The sequence below is a fragment of the Trachinotus anak genome, unplaced genomic scaffold (assembly GCF_046630095.1).
Source record: "Trachinotus anak isolate AG129_WGS33_773 ecotype Australia unplaced genomic scaffold, CSIRO_AGI_Tana_v1 ptg000014l, whole genome shotgun sequence".
In the NCBI taxonomy this organism is placed as follows: Eukaryota; Metazoa; Chordata; class Actinopteri; order Carangiformes; family Carangidae; genus Trachinotus; species Trachinotus anak.
Genome location: NW_027273865.1, coordinates 7,998,331 through 8,025,434, shown reverse-complemented (window position 1 = coordinate 8,025,434; position 27,104 = coordinate 7,998,331). Strand labels below are relative to the sequence as shown.

The 27,104-nt window shown below is 39.2% G+C and overlaps 1 protein-coding gene across 5 annotated transcripts in view; it reads right to left on the bottom strand.

Annotated features, from left to right (window-relative positions):
• The window catches only part of cadm2b (cell adhesion molecule 2b), a 145,054-nt gene that overhangs the window by 20,531 nt on the left and 97,419 nt on the right, over nucleotides 1–27,104 (bottom strand). For 2 of the 5 annotated variants that reach the window (XM_071496523.1, XM_071496524.1), the window contains exons 2-3: nucleotides 22,799–22,825; nucleotides 7,896–8,045 (exon numbers count right to left, since the gene is read on the bottom strand). In XM_071496523.1, the coding sequence (XP_071352624.1) occupies nucleotides 7,896–8,045; nucleotides 22,799–22,825 (177 nt within the window). Of the gene's footprint in view, nucleotides 1–7,895; nucleotides 8,046–22,798; nucleotides 22,826–24,643; nucleotides 24,777–27,104 lie in introns of those variants that run through there. The other 3 variants (XM_071496526.1, XM_071496527.1, XM_071496525.1) reach the window with 3 other exon arrangements.

Sequence of the window (27,104 nt, the reverse complement as noted above, 5' to 3'; positions counted from 1 at the left end):
TAAAGATATTGATGGCCCTAAGAAGTTTCTTATTAGAAATTCTTTGTTATCTGAGAATAAAGTGTAGTGTAAATAAAAACATTCTTCAAGCCAGATTTAAAATTTAATAACAAGCCGTGCCATCAGAGAACCAGCTTATTATGTGCTATGGGGCTTAATACAAACATTTGATAGTCTGACTGTAGCAAACCACATCCTGAAACAAAGCTGCCTGATGTTCTTTGTAGTTAAGCATCCTCACTACAGAGCTTGAAAATGCCCAGAGGCTCAGGCAGAAAGCAACAAACGCTTTGGTGGATGGATGCATTGGAGAGGTGATGGGGTCTAAGCAAACATTGTACAGGAACTCAAAAGATATGAAAGTACAGGCTGAGAGGATCAAAGCTTTGGACAAGATGACATACTGTACTTCCCTTGGCCCATATCCCTCTATCTCTGCAACGCACAGAGAAAAGACGGGGAGAAACACACTGACTTCTCTTCTTCTTAACCACCTATTCCTCGAAGCACAAACACCTCGCAGATACTGATAAATGGTATGACTGTTTCCTAAAAGGGATCTGTTGAGGCAAAACTGACATCCTTTGGTTAAAGTGGTATTCCACTTGAAATCTGTTGACATAAAAAGGGAGTTGGCTCTGGCAGCTTAAATTTATTGCTGTTAAAAAAAGATTTAATATTGACAGAAAAAAATGAATTAAAATTCCCATGAAAACTTCCCAATCTACTGTAAAAGAATGTACTAACAAAATGTGGCTGCTGCTTCATTGAAAGCCTTGAAGCTCTATAGTAGCATGTTTAGTCATATTTCAACAAAACAATGACTGATGGAAAACAATGTAAACTATATGGATGGACAATAGACTAGTGGATTATGTTGCATATGTTTCTAAAAATTGCTGGACTTTAAATTTCTTTGGGGAAACCTATTACCATTGGAATCCAGTGAAACTAATATGCAATAAAGCTGAAGACTGCTGCTGTTCACGGAAATGAACAATGTTAAAAAGCCTTCTAACACTGTCTGATACTCAGTAGATGTGGGCTATGATTTTAAATATCAAACAGTGGCCAGATACAGTACAGACCACTAAAAAAGTTCAAGTGACATTTAAAGTACCCAACAGGCTACACCTCATTTCAACGACTGAACAATATCACATTACCATCACAACAGAACTAAATCTAAATGTCAGTAGCTGAAATACTGATGCAGATAGTTTGAAGTAGACGCTGAGAAAAAACTTACAGTTAAACAAAAGATGGGCTTGAATGATGCATTTTTGTTAGACAGCCACTGGCACTTGAAAGCATGTGAGTCAATGACATATTGATAGAATGAGATCTACAAAGGTTTGAATAACCCAAAGACAGGCGTTATCTATTACTCAAACAGCATATGGCTGGGAAAACCATACTACTAGAATCCAATTCAGGCTAGAGGCCCAGATTGTGAGCAGATCCGTCACAATCAGACCCAAATGCCAGCGGCTGACAAAGCTTTTTTCCAGGTGCTTTAGGAAATCAATGTGATGAAAAGGTTCATTTCCCCCAAACCCTAGATAGGTCCTGTGCTGTTCATTCTGCTTAGAAGGAAGCATAAATCTGCACCCTGACCTTGTGTATGCTACAGCCTTGCAGCATGGCAGCTTAATGCGCAGTACATCTCCTGTGATGGAGGCCTTACCAAGGCTGTCTCATATCAGTAAAACTGACATCTTGGTTCCCCCTCAGGGCAAGGGATACTGTTGCTATGGCCCTTTGATGCAAAGTAATGTTTATCTTGTTTCCCTGACAGTCCTTGGCTCCACCGACTGTGTCAGTGAAAGACCAATCCGAGGTCTCCTGAGAAAACTGTAGTTTGTCACATTTAGTTTTAACAATGTAAGCCAATTTTGCTCTGAACTGTCTCAATGTACTACATCCAAGAACCTGTTTCAGCATGTGAAACAGCTGTTAAAAAGACTTACTAAAATATGCTGCATTGTTTTGATGTGTAAGAGATGAGCTGCCAGTCTGGTTGGTAGCTACATTAGCTCTGTCCTCCAAAAAAACTGGAAGCAGAAGAACTGGAAGTGCACTTATCACATGGCATTCACTTCTGCACTCCACTGAGCAGCAGACAGATGTTAACCAATGTTTTGGATCCAAAACGATGAAGTATGTCCTGACAGTCCAGATAGAAAAGGACATTTTACATCTATCCATTAGTCTTGGAAACAAGCCGATGGCTCTCGGGTTCAGCCAAAATGTGTTACATCTGCAACACTGAGTGTCCCCATTTGGCCATTTTTGCATGCCCTGTAACCACTTTGAGCCAGTCCTGGAATGTGAAAGCACTAGCTGTCCTTCAGCAAGAACACAGGGCCCTGGCGCACCCCCACGCTCTCCAGCCAGGGGCTCCACTCTTTGCAATTAGAGTGTGTTTGCTGCTGGCTGTGCTCGCTCAGTGACTGTGTGGGCGATTCTGGACGTGTTCCAGGGCTAGTGGTGCAGGCAGGGGGCTCTTTCCCACCACACATGTGGCTGCAATTAAGAGAAGGAAAGGGCCTTGTTCCAGAGGGCCATTGTTACTGCCCGCACTCTCAGAGATCCCACAGAGCAGATGCTCCTCAAATTGGACTCATTTTCAGCGCTTGAAGGAGGGAAGGAAAGAAGAAGGAATTCTCCCAGCAGCTATGCTATGTCCTCTCTTCAAGTGGTGAATAATGACACTGAATATATTTTTGTTCATCCATTTTCCAGCCCACTGACATAAGCTTGATTGTACACTGTGGGATTTTTTTTTTTTTTTTTTTTTTTTGCCTTTGAGTCCCTTTTTTCATTTGAATTCGCTGAATTTAATTTTTATTAAGTGCCAGTGGGGTAACATAATTCTGTTGGTTTACAATGCGGTTCTACCCATTTCAGGGGTTGTAAAGATATATTACAGCACAACACATAACAAGGACAAAAGTAAGAAAGACATTTTTCAGGTGGGTGTGAAATTTCTGAAGGAATTTAAATACAACATATGCTTCATTATTCTAAATAGCTAATATACATTATACATGAGAGTGCAGTGTGGCACAGAGCTCAGTATAGCACAGGAGCAGCTCTTCACATTAGTGATAATATCTGAGTGTATAGCGCCATAATGGTGGATTCACATTTCAGTGTAGCTGGAGGTAACCTGGTACACTTAAAACTCCATTAGTCCCCGAAGAAAGACATTAGCTGTGGCCACGAGACCCTTTCTCCATTTTGCTGCCAGTAAAAACAGTCACTGAAAAGTAAACAAAACACTTGTGGCCTGTGAAATTTTCCTCAGCTTCACATCAGTATGAGGTTTCTCAAGATATTTGAAGAAAATGTGGGAAAGCGTCACCTGTCAAATCCATTAATGAAATAAAGTTCATGGTACGTTTCACTCCTCCACACTTTCACGTTTTTCTTTTCTAATCACATATTTTTGTTTTCATATTGTCCTTTTCTTATCTTGTTCTCTAACTAATATGTGTCTAATAATAATAATAATAATAATATGGTCATTTATGTCATTTTCAAACTGAGGACAGATTTATTCTGAGACCTGAAGTGAGGTAAATGTCCACTATACTCACTTACAACAGACCCACCGTCAAATGTTGTGTGTTTACTAGAATGGGCGTTTAACTGTGCTTTCATTGGTGCTCACTCTGGTAATTGCATCCTTGGTAATTATCCTTCATTCTCTCAAGCTAATGAATGTTTTAATGCTCACATTAGAGCATTCATTCAGCACATAACAGCATTTTGATTACTACAAGCCAATTAAGATCAATTTTGCTGTGTGACCTTTATGATCCAGGCTGAATGCCCCAATTAAATGTCATGAATGATGAACCACAAACTCCTGAGAGATGAAATGGAGACGATATACATATACGCCACAGCATATATGTATATATCTATATTTACCTCTGATACAAGAACATACTGTGGATCAAAAGAGCAATTTGTTATCTGCCTTTGACATGCAACCTGCAGTAGCTTCCCATTAATTGCATTATTCATATTCCCCGTATCTGACAAAAGATTCTGCTTCCCTCCTGCATGTCTCAGAAATGTCATTACCATTCTCTACAGCATCCCTACTTAGGTTTTATCCTTTTCCCACAGAAGCCAAAAGTGAAGTAAATCATAATGAAGACAGCAAAGGACAGCTCTGTTCTCATTTGTCCTGCTCGGTAGTAATAATTCATAACCCCGGCAACATATAAAAGGGATAATTCTACAAAAGACATATGGTCCAAATCGATTTCTTCATTGTGATAGCCTACCACAGAGCTGCTCCCTTCAACAGTCCCCACTAATTGGCCTAATGTATGAATGATGTGTTGGCCTGGCTATTAAGGCGATCTGTCTCTGCTTTGTCAGGTCTGTGGCGGTAGTGCGTTGGAATCTGCATGTTGTCAAAGTGTAGTCTGAAGCCTCTGAGGTGGCAACAATCAACCAAGACTCAGATATACATAATGGATGAGGAGGAGCATGCCAAGGAGCCAGCTGGCATGATATAAGAGGAGGGCTGTGTTCAGCTTTAGACAAATGTGCAGAGACAGTCCAACCCATATGGATCGGCTTTGGGAATCCTGTAAGGTTAACACTCTCTTGGAGCTCCATGAGGTCTGACTGAGCCTGTTACGGGAGAGGATGAGATAGAGGCCCTTTTTATCGTTTACACTCCACCAACGATACATTAAGCTACTGAGCTGTCACCTGCATACTCTCTCCTTCCCACCTGCAACCACATCGCTTATCCTCCTTCCACGTCTGTGACGAGGAGTGACATTGCCGTGTAGACGAATTGTAGGTCACAACTTGTAGGATGTGCTGCTAGGATTATGTTTTACCTACCTGAGGACTCCCAGCAGGTTTATAAACTAATAATGCACAACTGTGATCTTTATTATCGTTGCATGTTCCAATTAAATTAACAGAAGGTTAATTAGAGTAGTCTTACAATTAATGGGTGCTGCACAGAGAAACTGCCCATCAGAGAAATGATGACATCAGTCGTTTGTTCAAATGCCTCAAATGACCTCTGCTTATGTTTTGTGTGTTCAAGCAAAGCAAAGGCAAAAGGGTTGAGACATGGGGAGGACGCTGGGGTCAGTGGTTGGGTGTACAAAGTGTTACTTATAATCATGACAAAATGTGTGAGTGCAATTAACTTAACCAAACCTTTACTGTAGAGGTGAAGGATCAACAAACACTGTTAAGGTGCTGACATACAACCCATTTTGTCATTTAAATATCATTTTGTAAGTACTTCCATTCCCGTCACTCATGTACGAATAATGTGCGATGCAGAAGATACACTTTACACATGCTTGCTGTTCTTGCTCTTTTACCGGGCTAGATTAATGGTATTCAATGTCTTTGAAATTCTGGAAAGACACAGAAATCCCTTTTCTCCTTGGATGTAATAGCTACTCTTTGGGGCTTTTTCATATTCTCATTTGCCAGACCTGAATTAAAATGGAACAAATTATAGTTGGGGCAAAGATCAGATTTTGTCTTACTTTACCCAGCAGCTGTCAAACTCAATTGATATAATACAGAACTTCAGCTTTTTTTTTTTTTTTTTCTCAAAGATGTTTCTCTTTACTTCACTGTAGCGGCTCAAAAGGATTTAAAAGGTCATTTTAATACACTTTTCTTCCCTTACTATTTTATATCAAACTCCAAACACATCCAGACAAATGCCCTTATCTTTAATACAGAGCTTGAGGGAAAAGAGCGAGAGTAGATTTCAAAAAATGCCTCACAGAGTGTTTTGTCTAATTTAAGACAGACTAGCAGATGTATTTTTATCATCATTACTTGTATGCGTTGAGCATTCGGAATCACACATAAAAGCTGTAAAAGCTGAATTTCCTTGGGCTTACACATGCCCAATGACAAACTACCTTTGTGCAGAGAGAGTGGAGGAAACTTGCATTTGCATCAATTGCTAACATATGGATATGCTGTCATGGCCACCCAAGGGGATTACAGTAGGCAGAGAGGTGGACAAGAGACAACGGACAGATACAAACCAGCACAAGGAAAATTAAAGATGTATGTAAATAGCAGGTGAAAAAAAATCTTAACACTGAGAACAAGAAATGCAACGTCGCTGCATTAATTGATTCTACTCAGTGACAGCAGTCTCTGACCAGCTGTTCATCAAAGAGAGATAACAGCCTGCCTCAAGCTCAGCCAGTCTGCAGTTAGTTGTTGGACTGAAAGGTAGCATAAGGTTGAATCTAACATTTTTCACTGGCTCCTACAAGACGACACAACAAACCGGAGAAGAAGGACAGTTGCAGCCCTCTGCCAAGCAATTAACTGGTGATTTGGCACAGCAGAGATTTCTTCCCAGGTGTCCCACCCTCTTCTTCGCATGAAGCTCATGTTGCTCCACGCCTCCCGTTTCTCCTGATGGCCTCACAGGCATCGTATTAGTTGTGCCAATAAAGCTTTTCATTTGGCTGTTTAAAAGGAGATGGAGAGGAAGTGTTCCCACACTTAGCCCTGGCAACCTCTGCTGAGTGGACTACATTCATTTTGTCATCCGCATTGCTCAGGAAAAGGATTCTGTCATGCAATATAAATGGCTGCCTAAGAAGGGCAAAAGTGGCTTGTGCATATTGTGTTCTCCAAGCTCTCCTTACATGCTTATACCAGCAGCACTCCAGATTTACAGATGGATCCAGATTATTGCTTTCTATTAACAAGAGATGAGACACGTGGAGACAACACAGTTAACTGGCTTCATTTAAACCAAATGAAACAAACATCTTTTTTTAAAGGATTGAATATTACATTTTTTTTTGGATAGAATTTGGTAAATTTCAAAATTGGATCTGCAAAGTAAAATAATGCCACATCTATTGTTCACCAGAGAATACAGAAAAATCACTATATAAAAAGATTGGTTTTGGCTCAATGACTTTTGCTTGAAAATTTAAATCCTTGGGGCACATTCACACCATTTACACAAGAATATCTATTTAAGATTCAGTTAACTTTCGTTTAATTGTATTTGGAAGTAATTTCATCTCATAAAACACCTTAGACCTCATTACTAAATCCAATCACTTGCGAGGGAGAAAGTATTTCTTCAAACCAGACCGTGACTCTCATTCTGCTCGTTCACTCTGGTGTCTCTCTCTCCCATCAATTGTTATTCAAAGGGAAAGTTCATCTTCAATCACCGAACCAATGATATTGTATTAGCAGCTACAGCATAAATGAAATGGGTAATATGCTGTGAGAAACACTGAAAGATGAACACCCCCAACCCTTACAAGACCAGTCCACTGTTATAGTCCCTTTCACCCCAATTCCAATTTATCAACTCCAGACTTTTGTCACCTTTAAATTGGATTTGGCTGGTGAGAGCACATTATAATTCATTCTGGCTCGGGTCTTGTTTCACGAGGTTGCAACAGTTCGCTTCCTTTTCAAAGTGACATCCAAACAGCTATACAAATGTAGGGCAGCTAAAATGCTAATTAAGCCCAATCATCTTACAATCCACAGGCGTTACTGTGTTGTAAACAACACTGTCAGTGTTGCATGATTACAGAAGTTCAATTCAAAAACAGTCTATTTCTGTTTTGTATGTGCCCTGGGACATCAAGGGAGACATAAATTCATTAAAAGTCTGCTTCGACATTATGGCTAATGCATTTCCCTCATATCCTGTCTTTTTCCTGTATTCAGTGAAATGGTGCGCTCGCAGGCAGGCAGGCAGGGACAATTTTGTAGATCTCAAATTTTAAAAATTAATGAAGAAGACTCCTGTGGTAATATAATCTGGCTCAGACATCTTTATCATATCTCATCATTTTATCATTACGGCCATTATCCCAGGGTGTATTACTCACCTTTCTTGTCTCCAAAGAACAGGGTCTGTTGTGCAGGGTTTGACCACTGGAGGGAAGTGTTATCATTGTAATCCACACGACAGGTCATGTTGGCTGTGCCCCCCTCCACCACCGTCACATTCTGAGTTATGGGGAACTGACCTTGGCTACCTGTGGAGATTATGAGACAGAGTTTGAGGTCATGGCACATGAATAGCCTGTGTTTTGGATTGGTTGTTACTGTCTTTTCATCGAATGTACCATTCAGACTTGACACCTTACAAAGTTAAGTGTTCTGTCATCATATCACCCAATTACACTAATGTCTTCATTACATCACAGCAAACCAAAGATAGCTTTAATGGGAGTCCAGTCGACGTGGACTCCAGCCTTCGACAGCTGCTGGAGCCAGAAAAAAGTGGCTTTTTTTTTTCACAATGGAAACAATGGTAGGTTTTACTCTCCCAGAGCGCCTTCCTCTCTGCCTTATTGCAGGGCCCTAATTGGTAGCATGGCCTAATTAGAGGTAGTCATGTTCTGCTGTAGAGTCTAGAGCTGCAGCTGGGTGGTAAATTGACACATAATCCTAGGCACTGTGGGCCTTCGATCCGAGCGACTGCCTTGCCCTGAAACAGCCGCTCATCACAGCGTGCAGAAGACATCCAAATGAGGCCTAATCACCCAGCCTTGCTGGATTTTACCTTCTTATTCCACATTTGTACTTGTCGTCGCTGCAAAGTCCCCTAATTACATTGCAGAAGCATTTCTATCCAGCCCGTGTTTTATTGAACTTTGCCCGGCTTCAGAAACAGATGTCTAAAACCAATACTCTTTTGCCAGGCATCGTGAGAAGACAATGTATAGGCTAATATAAGCCTGACCAGCCTGGCCCCTTTCAGGATGACAGCAGTAAACGACAACTGTGCTAGAGCTCCTGAGTCCTTGGGTGTAGCTGAATGTGGTGTATATACCTGGGAGCATTTCATTGTCCAGAGGCTTATCACTGTGCATGTTTTCTCTTGGTTTCACAGGTCTGCTTTGGTTTCTACTTGTAATGTGCCTGAATATGAAGGTGACATTGTCTCTGCCTCTCCTAGGTACAGTTCACCACAGGGACATTTCAGCTAAGGGAGCAGCTGTCTGCCTCATTAGTCCACCTCACATGGTGCAGCAGAGGAGGCTGGGACGGCCAAAGGTCTGTGGACCTTCCTTGACCTCGATTGTCCTGATGGAGGCCATTGTCAACTGGAGGTGAAGGAGAGGCTGACTATAAATAGTAATGGGAAAAAGATTCAAACAGTGCACATTATTTATCTGCTCACTGCACCCAGTCGGGCAATATCACATCAACAAATACGTCACCATTTCATCATGTCATCATTACAATAATTCAGATGCAGTTGGCTGGGTGTCAGCTGGGTAGTCCAACAAAACCAGCTATGCATGTCATTATATTAAAAATGGATGTGGATGCATTGTGTGTGGGGTATCATGTGGAGGTGTTTTTGTCAGTTCCAACAAGTTTCAACTTTTTTGTCATATCATCTACCCCACCGTCTCTCCGGTATCTTTGCTGTCTGTCTCCAGTGTATACTGTTCACTAGTCACAGAAATGCTATGGTAGAACAGTAAAATCCAAACAGTAATGAATATAACACTCAGTCCCTCAGGTTAGGGTATGTAGGATGGCTTTGGCAAAAACGTGTTGCTGACATTTCTTTTAATTATACCTGTGAGACCAATAAAGACTGTGCACATAATCAGAAGTGCAATCACATCGTGTGCGTTGTTTTCAAAGAAGTGTGAGTGCAGGTTTGGGTGCACTGCAGCTAACTGGGCTTCACCTAATACATTCATGAAATTCCACTGTCTTGACATTCTGTAGCAGTCTAGAGTGTGGCAAATGCTGTCCTTTCTGTGGAAACATAATCCCCAGTGCCAACTACAGGGTGTATTTCTTTTTTTTTTTTTTTTGAGATGGTGATTGGAGGACAGCTGACTTTACTTCAACAGTACAATGCCAAACAATATTCCAGAAAGTCACTGAACCACAAACTGCTCCAAGGACGCTACACTGTGCTGTCTGGCCCTGTACACTGTCCTCGCTTTAAAGAAGCATATGTTCAGGTGTGACAAGGGGGGATATTCCACGATGTATTTAATCAGTATGAAAAGATGTGATAGCAATTTAAAACTCAATGATAAGAGGGTTAATATTTTGTAACAACAGAGTAATATTGTGATAATACCATGAGAATTACAAAGGTAACAACCAGATAATATCTTAGCAAAAACAAATATATTATTGGTAATATTTGGTGTTTAGCATCTATAATGGGATAATATGGGTCAGTACCATGAGGAAAATAATAACAGAGTAATAATGGGTTAAAGGCTCTGTACACACATTGTGTTTAGACCGCTTCTGAAAACTGTGTGGGCAGTTCAGCATGTTTGATTGACATCTGTCCGGACCTATAGGCCTTTATCATACTTAATAACAGTAAAAAGAACACAACAAGTGCAAAAAACTAAATCAGTGAAGGCTGAATTACACAGAGCTGTCTCATTTGCAGGGTTCTGGTAGTTACTGTGCATGCCGGCTCACTGTCACACTGTGATGGTTTACTGGGACACTTGAACACATCGGCACCATTTTAAATGTTATCAGCATCACCTGTGCTTTCGCTGCTTTGACAAATCAAAACGTCTGCTGCTGTGTAAAAGGCCCATTAGTTTTGTTGTACCTGTTAAGGTTAAAGAAGGGAGACCTTTTTCATTCTTTTTTTTGGCAACTGAGTGAAACAAGAGAGAACATAACACCGGGTGATTTGACAGAGCTCACACAACACAGCAATGTGCATTTAGTGTGTACTAAGTTTTATAAAGCTTCAACCTGAGCAGAAGTGAAAACACCTGTGGTTGGTGTGCAGGACCTTTAAGGATTGAAAGATATCACCCCATTATTACCTTGTCATAACGGAGCTGTAATATAATCTGCTGCAAAATGTTAAGATGCAATAGAATGTTTCATAAATTATACGAGAGAAAAAAAAACAAAAAATAAAAACAGACAAATTATTGAATAAGATACACAACAAACAAAACAGATATTTGAAAACATATTGAGGTTTAACTATTTCTTACTGCGCCAATTTTCATTGGGACTGTCTCATTTATCCACAACCAAAATTAAGAATGTCAGAATAAATGAAAAAAAAAAAGAATTCAACACATTACACTCCACTACTCTGGGTAAAGGAAAGCAACAGTAAAAGCTTCCAGGTAAAGGCAAGTTAGAGTAGATCATGTTGAGCCATGACTGTGTTTTGCCATAAAAGTGAACCCAGTGAAAGGGAACAAACAGTTCTGAGAGAAGTAATAGAGGTATGAAGGTTGTCTGCTCCACAGATGATCCAAGACGACTCAGTGAAGTGGAGTGATGAAATGAGGAATAAACCTGCACTTTTGCAATATGCCTTAGGGGAGGACAGGCCATCCCTTCAACACAAAGCATAGCAGCGCTACAGGCTAAAGAACTTCAGCACTGGGCCTTGCTGTATCCTTTTTCAAGAGCTTAGAGGTATTATATGAAATGAGAGGGAGCTACGTATTTTCAGTCAAAGCCAGCTGCAGGTTGACAGCTTTCACATATTTACAGTAGACAGCATGAAACCTGCGTGCCATGACAGCAAATGGGTGAGGTGAGGATTGAGTAACCCCAGATATCTGGATGAAAGTAGCTGGCACCCTCTGAAACATGAATACCATTAGCTTTTGCTTTTTTTATTCCAGCAACTCTCCTCCTTTATCCCATGAATATCATGAAGTGCTATAATAAAAGAAAAAAAATCAATATGTGATAAGTCACATTGCGCTCTCTCTCCCTCTCTCCATCCCCTCCCTCTTTCCAATCTGGCCCCCCTACACGTTCTGAGAAAGGGAGTTTAACATTGAAAACATGAAATGATGAACCCTGAACTAATTTTTACATTATAATTTAACTTATTCAATTAAAAATCCAAGCTTTTTATTGTTTTGTCTTTGTGTGTATTTGCTTTTAATCAAAACATTCCCAACACCAGGCTGCTTATGGGCCTAACTCTTAAAGCTATAATTGGTCCCTTGGCAGTGCTTGCGCCTCTAAAATATTTTTTATGACAGTCACATGGATTTGAGAGCTGCTGTTTTTTATTTATTTATCTTGAAAACAGTCACATGGATCTGAGAGCTGCTGTTTTATTTTATTTTTCTTATTTTTTTGACGGAAAAAAAAAAAGAAAACTGGCAATATCACCCTGAGCTGGGAGATTATGGTCCACATTCAGGTGGGCCACCAGCACACTGATCATCAGTCACAATGTCAGCACACACCAGATTAGTCAAGTTGTTTGCTGTGCTTCACACAGAATGCTGCTGACACATCTCTCCACTGTGACATTAACTTTCATACAGAATCAAGGGACACTGCCTCATGAATCAAATATTTACCTGCACGGCTGAAATGAGGTAGAAATGTAAATGGGGGGGTAGCATCTATATTCTAAACACAAATATTTGATGATTGGATTCTAAAAGGAGAAGCACAGAAACAGATGTCTGCTAAAGCACAGACTCCATGTAGATGTCCACCCTTCATCTTGAGAAATTTCAGACAAGGGACGAGGTCTGTGCGGCGGGTGTGGGGTGTAAATATGAATACAGATGTTCACAATGGCTGGCTGTTGAGTGCGCATTAATGATAAACTATTTCATTTCATCTCGACCAGCCTCTCTTCATGCTGTTATCAGAATGCAGCTCAGACAGGGGCCTGATGGAATCTGAGCCTGACAATATTAGAAGCCAAGAATATGATACTTAGGTTATTGATTTTGCGAGTCTTGCGGTTTGGGTGGGTATCTGGAAAACGTGAATATGAGGAAGATAGAAATCTTTATGACGGCACTTGAAGGGAGGAGTACGAGAGTTAGCAGATGAATGTAAATGGAGTGCTTATCATCATTGATGATGTGGAAATCGTTTGGTTCTGTTTTGATATGAAAATCACAGATATCTGATATGAAAATCACAGCATGTTGGGAAACCAGGTCTGAAAACTCAATCGTTAGAGAGCCGAGTTGCATATATATTTCACACTGACTTGTCTAATGACCACTGATACAGGGCGTGAGGTGAAAATTTCAAGGAACATCTCTGTTGAGGAAAACAGAGAGTTAGCGGAGGAAGAATGAGCCATACCACCCCAAAAGCCTTTCTCAGTTTCAGCTGACTGCACCAAATAATGGAAAGCAGTGCCTTGATGAATGGCTGGAGAGCAGTCAAGCACACCACTGCAGAATAAACTGTAAACTGCAGGCAGGATAAAAAGAAAACAAATAACTCAGAAAATAGTTCAAGAAATAACCGATGCCTCCATTCATTACGGAATAATAACAATTATTAATTTTCATATGAAATGAATTCCAGGCAGTTTATCAAACCACAAGTTCACCTCTGCTGTTTGATTTTACAAGGGTTTCTTTGCAAATAGAGATGTGCGAGGTGCTGAGCTGCCCTCTGCATGCTAATGAGTGGTGGCAACTTCATATAGTGCCTGCCAATGATAAAAAGCCCTCTAAGAACATCTCTCTGCAAATCACATATGTCTCCATACTGATTGCTGAATTTCTGAAATGTTGATAATAACTAAAACAATACTTTTAAGTGTTCTTACTGTTCTAGTCAATGATTCCACATGATATTTTACTAAATTGCCGTATCACAGAAATACGGTCCATTATTCGTCTCTTTCTAACTCTTTATAAACTGATTTAGACAATGTCTATTGAAATAAGGTCAAGGTTATTTGAATTATGCCACCATTCATTGTTTCATGCAAATACGTCACATGTCAAGGTATTCCTTTTGTAAGTGGTCTGAGAAGTTATTTTCAATATACAAAGAAATTGGTGATTTACATAAACATACTTTTAACTGCACAATTTCCCATCTTTTGGAAGGAGATTATATTGTAGCTTGAATAATAGACAGCTAGTATGTCAAATATGTAATTAGTTTCATGGCAAACAACAACAAAGAACAACAGCAAAAATAAATAAATAAATAAACCCAAATCTGACATGTACACAGTAAATGCCATAAATTAGAAAGTTTGGAGGAGAAAAATCAAATGTATTGCATTAATACTCACAAGGTATTTAAACAGACAATATACTCTTGAGAATGTAATAATTAATCACTGCAATTGCTGAGACTTGACAAAATTGTAATTAATTGGCTAAATCTAAGCTGTGTGGCCTATTTGCCAGCATGTTGAGAGAGAGGGAAGTTGAACATCTATCCACAGTGTATAAATATTCCATTTAATTAAAACTTGAGGCCTCTTGTGGTGTGTATACCAAGGTGGAGAGAACAAGAAATACCAGAGCTTGCTGTCTCCCGAGTGAGACAAATACAGACAGCTCTGTGTTCCAACTCAGCGGGAAGTTTTGTACAAGTGTGGCTCTTAACATCCTGTTGGATTCTCAGTGTTACTCCTGTTACCTCTACTTGTGCTGGAATAACTTGTCCTCTCTCTACTCAGTCATTTTCTCCACAAGAACTAATAGACATTTTATCACATTTGACACATCCACCAGCAAGTGCACTAGACATCATACCTACTAAATTCTTCAGAGTTCACGTGGGTTACAGGACCAACTGCTTTCTCTGTTGTAAATAACTCCGGGACTAATGGCTGTGTCACATATTTTACAATATAGTCTAGCCTCCTGTGAAGAAAGCTGACCTTGATTCAACCGTCCATACTAAATAAAGACCCACACACTCACTGCTTTTCAGCTCAATGACTCTGCAGAAAATCCTTTCAAAGCAACTCTTAACAAATGAGGTATTCTGCAAAAGATGTGCCCTCTTCAGTGAACATCAAGGAAATAACATCATTCCATGTGAGAGTAGGTACCTCTGGGAGTTTTCTATTGGTGGCCACGTTTTTCCTCCACATCTTTACATGTGGTGTACATCAAGGCTTCATTCTGGGACCTGTATTCTCATTAGATCATATGTTACAGTCATACAGATGTTTCCTTCCAGTACTACATACATTCCTAATTGTGGCCCAGTGAATTTTTCTCTATTCAGGGAACCCTGCCAGAATTACCCTGCTCTTCTAATGCAGAGGGTGACCCATGTTTTTATATCCTCCTGTCTTCTAACTGTCACACTTTCTTGATTTGTTTTAGCCAACAAGCACCCTGCATTATGACATCCAGCAAAGCTTGTGACTGGGACTAAGTGAGGGAGTCATATTAAACCCATTTTGGCAATCATTCATTTATTTATTTTTTTAAACTGATGTCAAGATTTTATTGATAACTTTCATGGCTCGTCAAGGCCTTGCCCTCAGCTACATCTCTGACCTTTTGGCCTCTGATGACTCAGAGTGCAGCTTTAACACCACAGGCAGGGCTCTTGGCAGTTGCAAAGTCTAGGCTCAAGATGAAAGATGACTGGATTTCACTGCCAGGACACCTAGACTGTGAAATGTCCTGCCAGACAAGCTCAGACTGCTAAATCACTATCATCCTTTAAAATCACTTCTAAAGTCCCCTCTGAGGGAAAAGCTCTTTTCAAATTCAAGTTGAAATTGTTTTCATTGCTTGTTTGGTAGGTACTTTTTGACTTCTGTTAGGAGTCATGGTAACAGAAATAGTGGTAACTGCATCAGCTGCAAGATTTTGAAGTACTTGTTAATTCTTATGGGACAAATTCATACCTGTGAAGCCAGTGCATAAATGGCTTCCAAGTTATGCTCAGATGTCTACTTATAACCACCACACCAGCACATTTCAGGATGTTTTAATCTTTTATATGTTCACACTGCTGCAAACAATGGTATTTTTTGAAAATATAATTACATCCAAGTAAATCTGTTTCAGTCAAACTGGCCTCTGTGATAAAAAATCCTTTTTATTTTGGCAACTTGGGAGCTGCAGCAGTGGAAAAGTGCTTGGTTTAACCAGCATACGTGGTGGTAAAGGGGATGATGGAGTGAAACTACATGAAATACCCATAACATTTCTTTCTGTTTGATAAAAATGCAGCTTTACACAGTTAACAGCATGAACTCGAAGAAATTTAAATCTCATCATAGACAAATTCACAGCAGTGGTGTGAAGTGAGAGTTGGCAGCTTCTCATTTTTTTGTTATTTCTCCCAGAACAATACAAGATCACCTGACTGGCCATTTCATACAGAGGTAACTTGATTGGGATTTTTATTGTATCATTGTTTGTAAATAGTTTGTGTCTTGTGTTGTTTTGTGTGTGTTTTCCTTAAGTGTTGTGTTCTGTGCTGTATTCTATATTTTATTGTTGAGTTTTATCTATTTTAAAAGGCCCATCCAAGGACAGACAAATTAGCTGTGGTGTATGGCATTAGCTCATACTACATACTTGTTCCTATACAAATAAACATTGAATACATTTTTTAAAATTAACATAATGAATGCACAATTCTGAGTACATCACCATGTTTATGGTTGAAAAACAGTCCTTTCTTAGAAGTGCCACAGCAGCGGGTTGAGCTTCCCTCTGGACTGAAGAGCTGATGTTTCTGTTTCTTTTGGCCTAAATACTTATAAACTAAACAAGTAGTGCAGCTCTAAAACATGTTTAAATACAGCACATTCTTGTATATATATTAATCATTTAGGCCTATTGATATGAAAGTAGGCTACTGGTGATGTGTCACCAATTTAATATTACCTGTGCACGGTCTGTACTGCATGTAAATGCATGTTACTTAGGTGATGAGTACTGTAAATAAAGCAATTAGATTTTTTCTTCTTTTTGTGTTTTACTGTCTGAAATAAATAAATCCAGCACTTCTAGGGATTCTGAGGGCATTATACATCACTAGCTCACCTGAAAATGAGGTTAGGATACTGTACAGCACTTGATAGGTGCATTTAGCTCTTACACCACTGATTTGTTCATGTGAACTTCACAATTACCCACTGACAAGAAACGCATCTAGATCCCCTGAGCCCTACACTTTAATTCAGCATCACTAATGAGGTATTGTCAGACATGTGTGGCACCACAGAGCCCAACCACACTCAAGAGTAACAGTGTCAACATATACTATTTTAAAGACTGCTAAGAGGACTGTCTTTTTGCAGCTTTATGTTAGGATCTAAAATTACTTACAGTGATTTGTGTGATTCCACTCTCAGAGATACGTGCCCCCTCTAGAGACATGGCTGATTCATAGGAGGTGAAGATAATCTGCATACCTTCAAGGTAACGAGTAAGAACTGAATCAAAAAAATCAATTAAACCTTACTGAAAAAAATAAAAGATTTAGCCTAATATTTAAGATGTGTGTGTTTCAATTGCATATGAATTTTTCCATCCATTAAGATTACACAGTTTTAACATAAACAAATGTGACGCATATATGTTAGTCAAATAAATCCATTGTTTGGATTTAAATGAAACAAATGCGACAAAAAATACCTACATCTTAAATATTGAGCTGGATGTTTTTTTTTTGAGTGCTGAGTAGTTTTCAACCCCAAACTTGATGCGACGGCTCAGAGAGACCCATAATCAGGCCTGAGGGTGTCTGTCTCAGGCTGCCCAGTTAATGGCTGCCTGTCACATGATTCTCCACAGCAGAATTGATATTATAGCTTAGTATAGCATTTATGTGGTTTTCCTGCCAAAACTAACAACACCCTCCCTCAAAAGGAGTGAAGTGGATTAGCTTAATGCTGACCTTCCTGTGGAGGACTGCTGAAAATGATTACATGAACAACCCTGCCTTCTGAAACATTTAAAGCTCACACTATAACTTAAGAAATATACTAAAATCGGCCATATCTACTCTACTCATCTGTTACAATATGTCCATTCTGAGCCTGAAGTGCAACAACAAAAAAAACAATGTCCTCTTCTCATCATATTTTTATGTGTAAGCGACCATGATAATATAATCATGGTAATAATAATGACTATATAATGAGTATATTTGACATTTTCAAAAGACAGCCTCTGCTATTAATGGAAGCTCTGCCTCCAGCTTATCTGCTAAACAGATAGCAAAACTGGGAATTTCTCAGCACATTAATATTCCATATTGTATGTTACTGGAGTGCACCAACACTCTCTTTGAAGCACAACATGTAAACAACATGCTCCATTCACTGGAGTCCAAATAACACCACCTCTGAAAATTCAGGCTAGTTGTTGCCAGTTTTAGATTGAATACTAAAGCATGCAAATATGTGACCCCTCTAAACAGACCTGAGAATGTAACAGCTTTGTTAGTAGATGGTACTAATTGTTTATTCATAGGGAGCATAGAAAGTATAAAACTTGTGCGGGTAGAGGAAGTGAAGAATGTATGTGAAAAATATATCTTTTTTATCTTAACCAAACAAGAAGGGTTTCAACTGAAATATTAAAAAGCTAAGTACAATATGTAAATTATATCCCTGCATATGGGCAGGTTTAAAGGTAGACTACAAAAGATGTGATGCAAACAACATGATGAATCTGACAACATCCATCGTTTCAATCATATCTGAATATAATATGGTTGCTCACTTACTCATTAACTGCCTTCAACTGTGAGTATTGGAAATGCCTTGAAAGTGAATGATTGTGGGAGTAGATAAGACAGGCTGCTTTTATCAATCAGCCCCTGAGGCACCCCCATCGTATCTGATTGTTTTCACCCTGAGCGACCTTTTCTGAACAGTCTTAAGAGGAAAACATGGGCAAAAACATATTTCATGTAATTTATTTCTATAATGACTGAAAGGTCATATCTGTCACCAAAAAACAATCATTTACACTGACAGTGTAATTTAAACCCTATTGGCTCGACATCAGCAGAAAAGTCTGATCTGGGGCCCTCAATAAGCGGTGCCATTTTAAACGCTATCAGCCTCGTTGATTGGGGAGATTTAAGCAACTATTTAAGGGCAGCAACTAATTAGCACTAAATCTAGATCTGACCCATTAACTGAAGCTAATCTGTAAATTACCTGTCCAACGTGATGCATGTTTGAAAACTGTTCACCTACTGGTTCGAACACAGTCGGCTTTTAGGTAATTTCACAATTTAAAATCAACGGGGAACATTTAAAATCTTCCCATGCAGACCTTTAAATATGCAATTCATTCAGTCATAGAAAATCCATATGTAATTATGGTAAAAGCAAGGGCTGTGATTACTTTTGCCCAGATTAGTAATGTACTCCATGTCACTCTCTTTCACACTCCATTTGCATCCAGCAATGAAGTACAAATGCAGAGAGGATTGAGGACACAATATAAGTCCAGATCACTCATAAACAAAAATAGATTCAGATGTAATCTGGCTGCGGTTTCTACCTCAACTGTTGTTTTAATTCTTGTTGCAAATGGCTCCTGGGTGTTTTCTGCAAAATCAAATATGAATCTTTCTAGCATTAAATGCATTTGTGTGGAACATTATAAAGACACATGCGGTTGTATGCATCCTTTATCTGCACTGGGATTGTGGCGGGTTTCTGTAATGCTTCCATCAGCTGTAAACAAGAGCAGTTCACAGCAGATCAGGCAGGCACAATGCACGTTTCGATGACCCACCACCACACAACAGCTGTGTATCAGCCCTGTATTGTATTCATGCTCGGCACTGATAGTGTGATCTTAACTGATGCAGTCAGTTGATTGAGTTGTTACAGAGGCCGATGAAGCCTGTTACAGAGGAAATAACCAAGACAGAGTGAGCTGTCTGTCAGATTTATCCTCCATCAAAAAGGACATTTGGTGCCTGTTACTGAGTAGCACCTAAGCAAAAGTGAACCTCCCTCGACTCAGAGGTGGTACTGAGTGTCGTCCTCCCCTGTGATTTGCCACAGTGGGGGAGGCAGGGGGAAGGTAGGGGGTGGACAATCCTCAGAGCTGGCAATAAATATCCCTGCTGGGGGAAACTCTTTTAGCAGTGTTTTTTTTCAGCTGTGCAGGAAAAAAAAAAAGGAAAGTGGCAATATATCAGCTTCAGAAAGTGGGTCAGAAATACTGTACTGTCTGCAGGTGAAACAGGAAATTACATGTTCAACTGGTGTTACTTACAAGACTGTACATGTGATGTGCCTTAAATGAACTTAGGGATTATGTTGTTTTGTTTTTTTTTTTGTCAAATCCTGCTACCTGTAAGCATTCTGTCACACACTGAGAAATAAAACTGATAAACTAGCGGCATGTTGGGAGTATAAATTCTGCAAAGCGACAAACAAACGCCAACACTGAGACACCAAAAACAAAAAATGCAACTAAGATGGATCAACCCAAATCTAGAGGACTGCTAACAGACTGATAAATGCTTCAATTAATGACACTTTGGTGGAATACACAGTTGATTTTGAATTATTTGGTAAATTTTCCCAATAACCTTGACTATGGATTTCCTTTAAAAGGTTTGGGAGCTATAAGGTGGGAATTAATGAGAATAGTTTTCCCATGCTCTTTAAAACGTAATGATAGGGACTTCAGACTCAAGGTGTTTATTTACATTTAACCAAAACCACGCTCTTTCTCCAACCTTAATGAAAGTACTTTTGTTGCCTAAACCTCACCACAGCCAGGACTCTGGATGCAAACCCGGTCTCTGGTGTGACAGTTGTGCATTCTGTGTTCCCGCCATCTATCCCAACCACCTACTTGTGACTCCACTGCTATTAATAAAGGTAGCGCTTCATTCATTCATTCACATCTCTGAACATAATCCAGCCAGGGATTAAGATTCCTACAAAAACATATTTGCTGTTGCAGTCTAGCTGTATAGAAATGTCACAGGGTTGGATACATGTATTCATTTTCTATTTCAACAAAGCCCACTGAATAATATGATCAGAAATATGTAGGTAGATGTTCAGTAAAACCTTATCACACTGAGAATCCTTGCCCTGCCCACTTTATATGTAATATGACCTTTGTCAGAAACACTTTATATGAAATGCCAATACATTCACATCCAAGCTGTCTAAATATGCCCTTCATAATGGTTGCATAACACAATTGTAAAAACAACCTCTGTTGCTTCAGCTTTATGTTTCACCTCTGACATACGGTTTACCTGCAGTAGCGATGCTGCACTTTCTCCCATTTGCTTGGCAGAAAATTCACTTTTACAAGTTTCTTGGCTACTTCAATCCGATTTTTTAAATTTGGGATGGCAACAAAATGTTTTCTCATGAAGCTGTTTACCCTCGATGTACTAAATCTTCACTTTAATAAATGATTTGGCATCTCTCTGTATTAGCACTAGTCAAAGCACTGCTTTATACACTCAGGTAAATTCTCAGAAAGCAAATAAATCTCTTTGTGAGGTCTCAGTAAGTAAATACAGAGGCATGTTTTCCGTTATAATGAAAACTGCCATGATGATCCTCTACCCTGGCTTCAAGGTCTATTTTTTATTTTTTTTTTTTTACAGTTACTCCATAAATTGCAGTTATTATTATGCAAAAGGAAAATGGACAAAATCCATAAATCAATATTTAAGACTGATACATAAGGTTATTTTCATTATCTTTGTCGTTCTTAATAAAAGTTATTAACCGTAATTACAGTCCTGGAAGTGCTGTTGTATAATGTTGAACCAGATTCCAGAGGTAGTGATGCTGAATGTGTATCTTCTGTTAATTAAAAACAACCCCTCTAATTACTTCTGTAATTAGGAAACACTGTATTTTCAAAAAGGAGAAAAAAAAAAAAAAAGGAAAAACCCTCAGTGGTGTTCATGACCATTAACAACATTAATCAGTGGTTTTGGTTAAAGTAAAAAAAAAACAAAAAAAAAAACAAAGAAACAAACAAAAATCACTGACCTAAATAATGCTTGAGTATATGATATTAATAAGGTTAGGAAACTAGATTTCATTTCATTGTACGACACGTGAATAACATAAGTGGGCTGCTCAAATTTCAGATTGGTCAACTCAAAGCAAACAAGCCAGAACAAGTTGCATATAATTTTTTTTACAGAATCCCTCAGTAACAGCACTAACAGTGACATCAATAAACATACAGGCAGAGCCACTAAGACACTGGGGTATTGATGTTCAGATGCTAGAATAGCATCAGCCAGCAAGAACACGAGCAATAACAGAAAATGCACTCCAATATAAAGGGAAGAGAAATGGTCTGTAAATGATCAAATATTCTGAAGCAGGATTTTGTTTACCCTCAAAGGTACAAGTCATTTGTGGGTGAGCAGCAAGAAAAAAAACCCAAAACAAAACAAAACAAAAAAAAAAAACACCCTCCATGCTGGCTTTCTCAGCTCAGTGCATAACAAATTTGAAAATGACAATTTATTAGGTGCTCGATCAGAACCTGTGGCAATGAAGTGAACACTTACACCAACAAATATCAGGACAAAGCATTAACTACTGAAATGCAGCTGGCAAATAAAGAGAATGAAAAGCAGACGATCTGCAGTTTGAATTACACAGTATCTCTGGGAAAAATCTGGGTAGGGAAAGTAAATGAGAAACACTCTTCTCCTCCCTCATCTACCACTGAGTTGTCCTTGAACCAGGAACAATCCCCCAGCTGCTCCAGTGGAGCTGCACACTGGCCAAATAGAGGAAAAGAATGAGTGGGTGAGGCGGGCAGCTCCCTGGTGTGAACATGTGAATCTGTACATATGTGAAGCAGGTTGCAGCTGAGAAAGAGCAAGCATGCTACACAAACCTTTCATAGGGAAATAAAGGTTAAAAAATGCCCAGAAAGCTTTGCAACAAGTAGCGTATGTTAATGTTTCCCGGGCTCTTGGGGGAGATAAAAGGGCGATCCAAACATTGTTTATTGGGAACTGTGTGCAACATAAATCATGCAGCAAGAAAATGGAGGCTATAACTCACCTTTCGCTTTGCTTTTTGTCCCAGCCACTGAAAGCATGAGGAGGTAAAGCAAGACAACAGCAAGTTAGATAGGCAGTATGAAGGAGTAACACTGATAGCGTGATTATTATTTGCTCTATCCATGGAGACCAGATTGAAAAATGAAAAACATGAATACACACATCACAGCTTTATTAAATTAAACCATATTACAAGTTAGTCATATCATTCACTCTTCAACATCTGTAAAACATGCATTTGTAGCGGGTAGTCCACAGAACGGAACAGTACTTATTTACACACAGCTTAGTGCAAAGGTCTTGTTATAGCTAAACAAACCTCATTAGAATTCACACGGTGCAGTAAACTGAAACTGAGATATGTTCTTAATGCTCTCTTAACCAACCTGTGTTTTACAGTGTTTGTATCCAGACAGGGATGCCACTAAAGAGCACATTACTACAGCGTCTATTGTGGCAATGCAACAACAGCCTCTCGATCACAATGAGGCTATTCCATGGTCCATCACAGGCGGGGCTAAACTTGCCACTGTGACATTTCTTTTGAAGACATGATGGATGACTGATTAATTATACACCAGGTCTTGGGGCCCTACAGTGTCAGTTTGGAGGTTCCAGTCAACCTAAACTGCATGTCCACACAGAGGAAACAAAACTGGAACCAAGGACTTTCCAAATCTGAGGATGTCGGTGTCTACACAATATACCAGGTTAAATTTTACTGTCTACGGTTTGGCTCCATTTCCATTGATGTTACACAGTGAAGCTGATTCGTGAAGTTTTAACCCCTCCCCCCAACAATGTGTGTCTCTGTATTTGAAAGTTTGTTTAGTCTTTGCTTGTGTAAGATTACTGTGTCATGTGCAATTATGTTAAATCTGGTTCATTACATTACCATGTAATGTTTCATATAGCTAAAGGATCATGGGATACAGCAAATAAGCCAAACAATTAAGACCAGAAAAATTGTTGATCACAACAAAATGAGTGTTTCACATGCCTGGGAAGACTTCTGCTCAATAACTTTCAACTTTCACCTTCTGTGAAAATTACACGGTTCTCGGAGTGATAAAGCAGAATGGTAAACAATTTCCTTTTATCCTCTCTTGAGAGACAGGTGCTTTGTTTGTCTCCAGTGGTTACATAAGGGAAGGTGCTGAGCTGTCTCCAGGTAGAGACACTTAGTTAGGTGTAGTGAGGACAGAACATTGTGACAAAAAGCTTCAGACTAGAACAGATTAACACTTGCTTTGCCGGTAAGATTCAGATTTTGAGGAGGATTCATTGCATGAATAGCAACATCAGCGCTGAATGCTGATCAGAAGTAAGACTGTGTGCCCAAATGAATCAAAGCAGCAAACACCACAGAAGCAACCACAGCTCCACATGTTACTATGTGTTATCATGTCTGAGGTGCTGAAAGCTGAGATAGAAGAATGAAGCAATGGCTTTTTTTTCATGTACAAAACTGAATCAAAAAGCCTAAGCACGCTGAGGGTTTTTAGTCTGGCTGTGTATTTCAAATGATTATCTCAATACTTTTATAGGTTAAAAATATAAACGAATAACCAAATGAGGGAGGAAAATATATTCAGTGTGTCGTGAACACATCCAAGTAGTGGCTCTGAACTATCAAGTCACAGCACTGGCTTTTCCTGCAGTATAAGGACTCCTAAAGTGCACTCAAAAGAGAACAGAGGAGGGTAGCAATTTGAGAGCATGGTATCACAGAAAACAACAGCAAACACAAGTCAAACACAAGAACAAAATTCAGCCTGACGTGAGTCTGTATTTCCCCAGGTCATTAAACAGGAGGAGGAGGAGGATCAAACAGGCAACCATTCACCTCAAAGGTGACAAGTTTGTATCCGAGTCTTTGTACACACACACATACACACACACAAACCCACACTCACACACTGAAACACTGTAGTCATCATGAGAACCCCTTTGAAGACTGCAAGTTATTCATAGTGGACGTTTGGCCCAGATCTCACACACTCACAGCACGCAGCAGCAAAACAGGAAATCGTATGACGAACACAACCCTGAAAGGAATCTCACTGCCGATCCTTCTGTGAGATCTTGCTGTTTAAAGTCCATCACTGGAAGCAGGAGGTTTCACTCATTTACAGCTCACATTTGATTTCTCTGAGAATGTTGATGGGATTGCAGGAGCTGTAGTTAAGCTGGTGCTTGTATGGTCCAAAAACTGAACGGCATACTGAGCACAAAAACATTCCATTACCACCATTATGACACCTCCTATCATTAAGAGTTTTTGTGAAGTGAAAAAAAGGCATTTCTTGTAATAACTTGGGAACTGTGTTCAAGACCTTGGAGAAACTACTACTAAGGAACCATGTACAGCATTGAGTAGATCTGAATGAAGGTGTCTGTGCTCTTGATATTGAGTTTTTCTTTTACTCAGGAACACCAGCTGTAAAATATTGCCGAAGATAAGTACAAGCTAAAAATGATTATTTTCACCAAACATATACAAATTGATCTTTAACTGGTTTTAATGCATTTTTGTTTCCATGCATCTGTAAACTATAATTTCTGCTTTTTTTTTCTTTTTTTTTTTTTTGCTTGAATAATTTGGAAAATTGGCCACTTAATGAATGTTTTCATACATCTGCAAATTACAATGTGACACACTCATTGAATAAATTGTATAACATTTTGCTTTTTTTCCTGCATTCCTTTTGTTCACCACGAATGATGCCTCTGACAGAGATGTAGGTGAAGCAGGACTGGAGGTTTTCCTTAAAGAGCCCTGGCCAAATCTGCGCGGACTGGGGGTCACACAATGTGCTGCTTCTTGGGGGACGCAGAGGCTGACTGACAAGAACACTTCTTAACTCCTTGAGAAATAAGCTCCTCTTGTAGTATTTACCTCTCTTCCACCTCTGGTCTACAAATGCATTGTGTGCTGACACATCCTGTCTATAATGGCAAATGTCTAACAGCTAACAGGCCCGCTGTTTCCTTCCAGCTGGAGGTGCCGCTGACATTGTTCACACTATGCACACCTCATTTATTTCTGCTGTTGTCAAAGATAATTTTTGGCTTCTTACCATCCTTCTGCTGCTCAAAGTTGCATCTGTATTCAACATATATAAATGCTGCATTCATGTTTCCCCATTGCTGATATTTGAAAACTGCTGGGCATCCATCACAACAATAATGACATGTTTGCAGAGAAGGCTATTTGAGAATCTACTTTTTTTTTCCCTCTGAAACCAGCCTCCACGAGGACAATTTTTCTTTACATATCCACATAACACACTTCTTTGCATTTCTTTTACAGCCAGCCCAAACGTTCAATAAAAACAGTGATCATTTTGCTCATCACAATACCCGTAGCTGAGGGTGGAATGAAGCCTTCAGGAAAAAAAAAAAACAAAACACTATTTCGGACTAAAAAATGGGACACTGTTAATCTGGAGTCTGCAGAATGGACAAAATGTTTATCTATAAAATAGGTCATTTCTTGGTGATCCTTGAACAAACTCTTATCTGATGGGTTGACTGTGACGACCGTGCTAGTAACATATGCCATTCTACTATCTAATGGAAAATTCATTGTTTTTGACACTCATTAATCTTTCTGTAAGCTCCCAAGCCTGTGCCTCTTGCTATTTTCTCCTTATGTGGAAGTTATTAATCTCTGACTCCCTCCAAATTTAATAGTGTTGACAGAGTCAGACACCATGATAAGATTCTCCTTGCTGTGAACTGGAAATGTTTGCAAGCACATGGCAAGCATATCAATATATTCTATCTGAAAAGTATAACACTTTGACATTCCTTAGAGGACTTTCACTGAAAATCAATGGCAGAGCACGTAACAACACACATCTCTGTAAGAATGCCAATGTGTTTAACACATTTATTGCATAGTTAAATGCATGAGTGCATGTATTAAATCCAACACTACAGTATGGAGAAACAGTGCAAACTCCTGCCTGATTCTGTTCATGGAGCTGAATGATCTGAATTAGTTACAGACTTAACTGTAAAAGAAAAAAAATTCGGACTTATTGATATTGTTTTCATATGATTAAAAAACAAAATGAAATGTGCATAATCAACTCTTTCGAACTAATCGACTATCAGATCACATGTAATTTGTTAGCAGCATTTCAGGATCTCTGTGTATAGTTGCAATAACCAACTGACTCACAGAAACCAGTTACGTTCACCTGTAATGACTTTGCATAGAAGCAGAATCATCATTTTGATACACGATTATCTTAAACCAAACGTTTCTCAAATCTGAATGAATCATAAACAATTTTCCA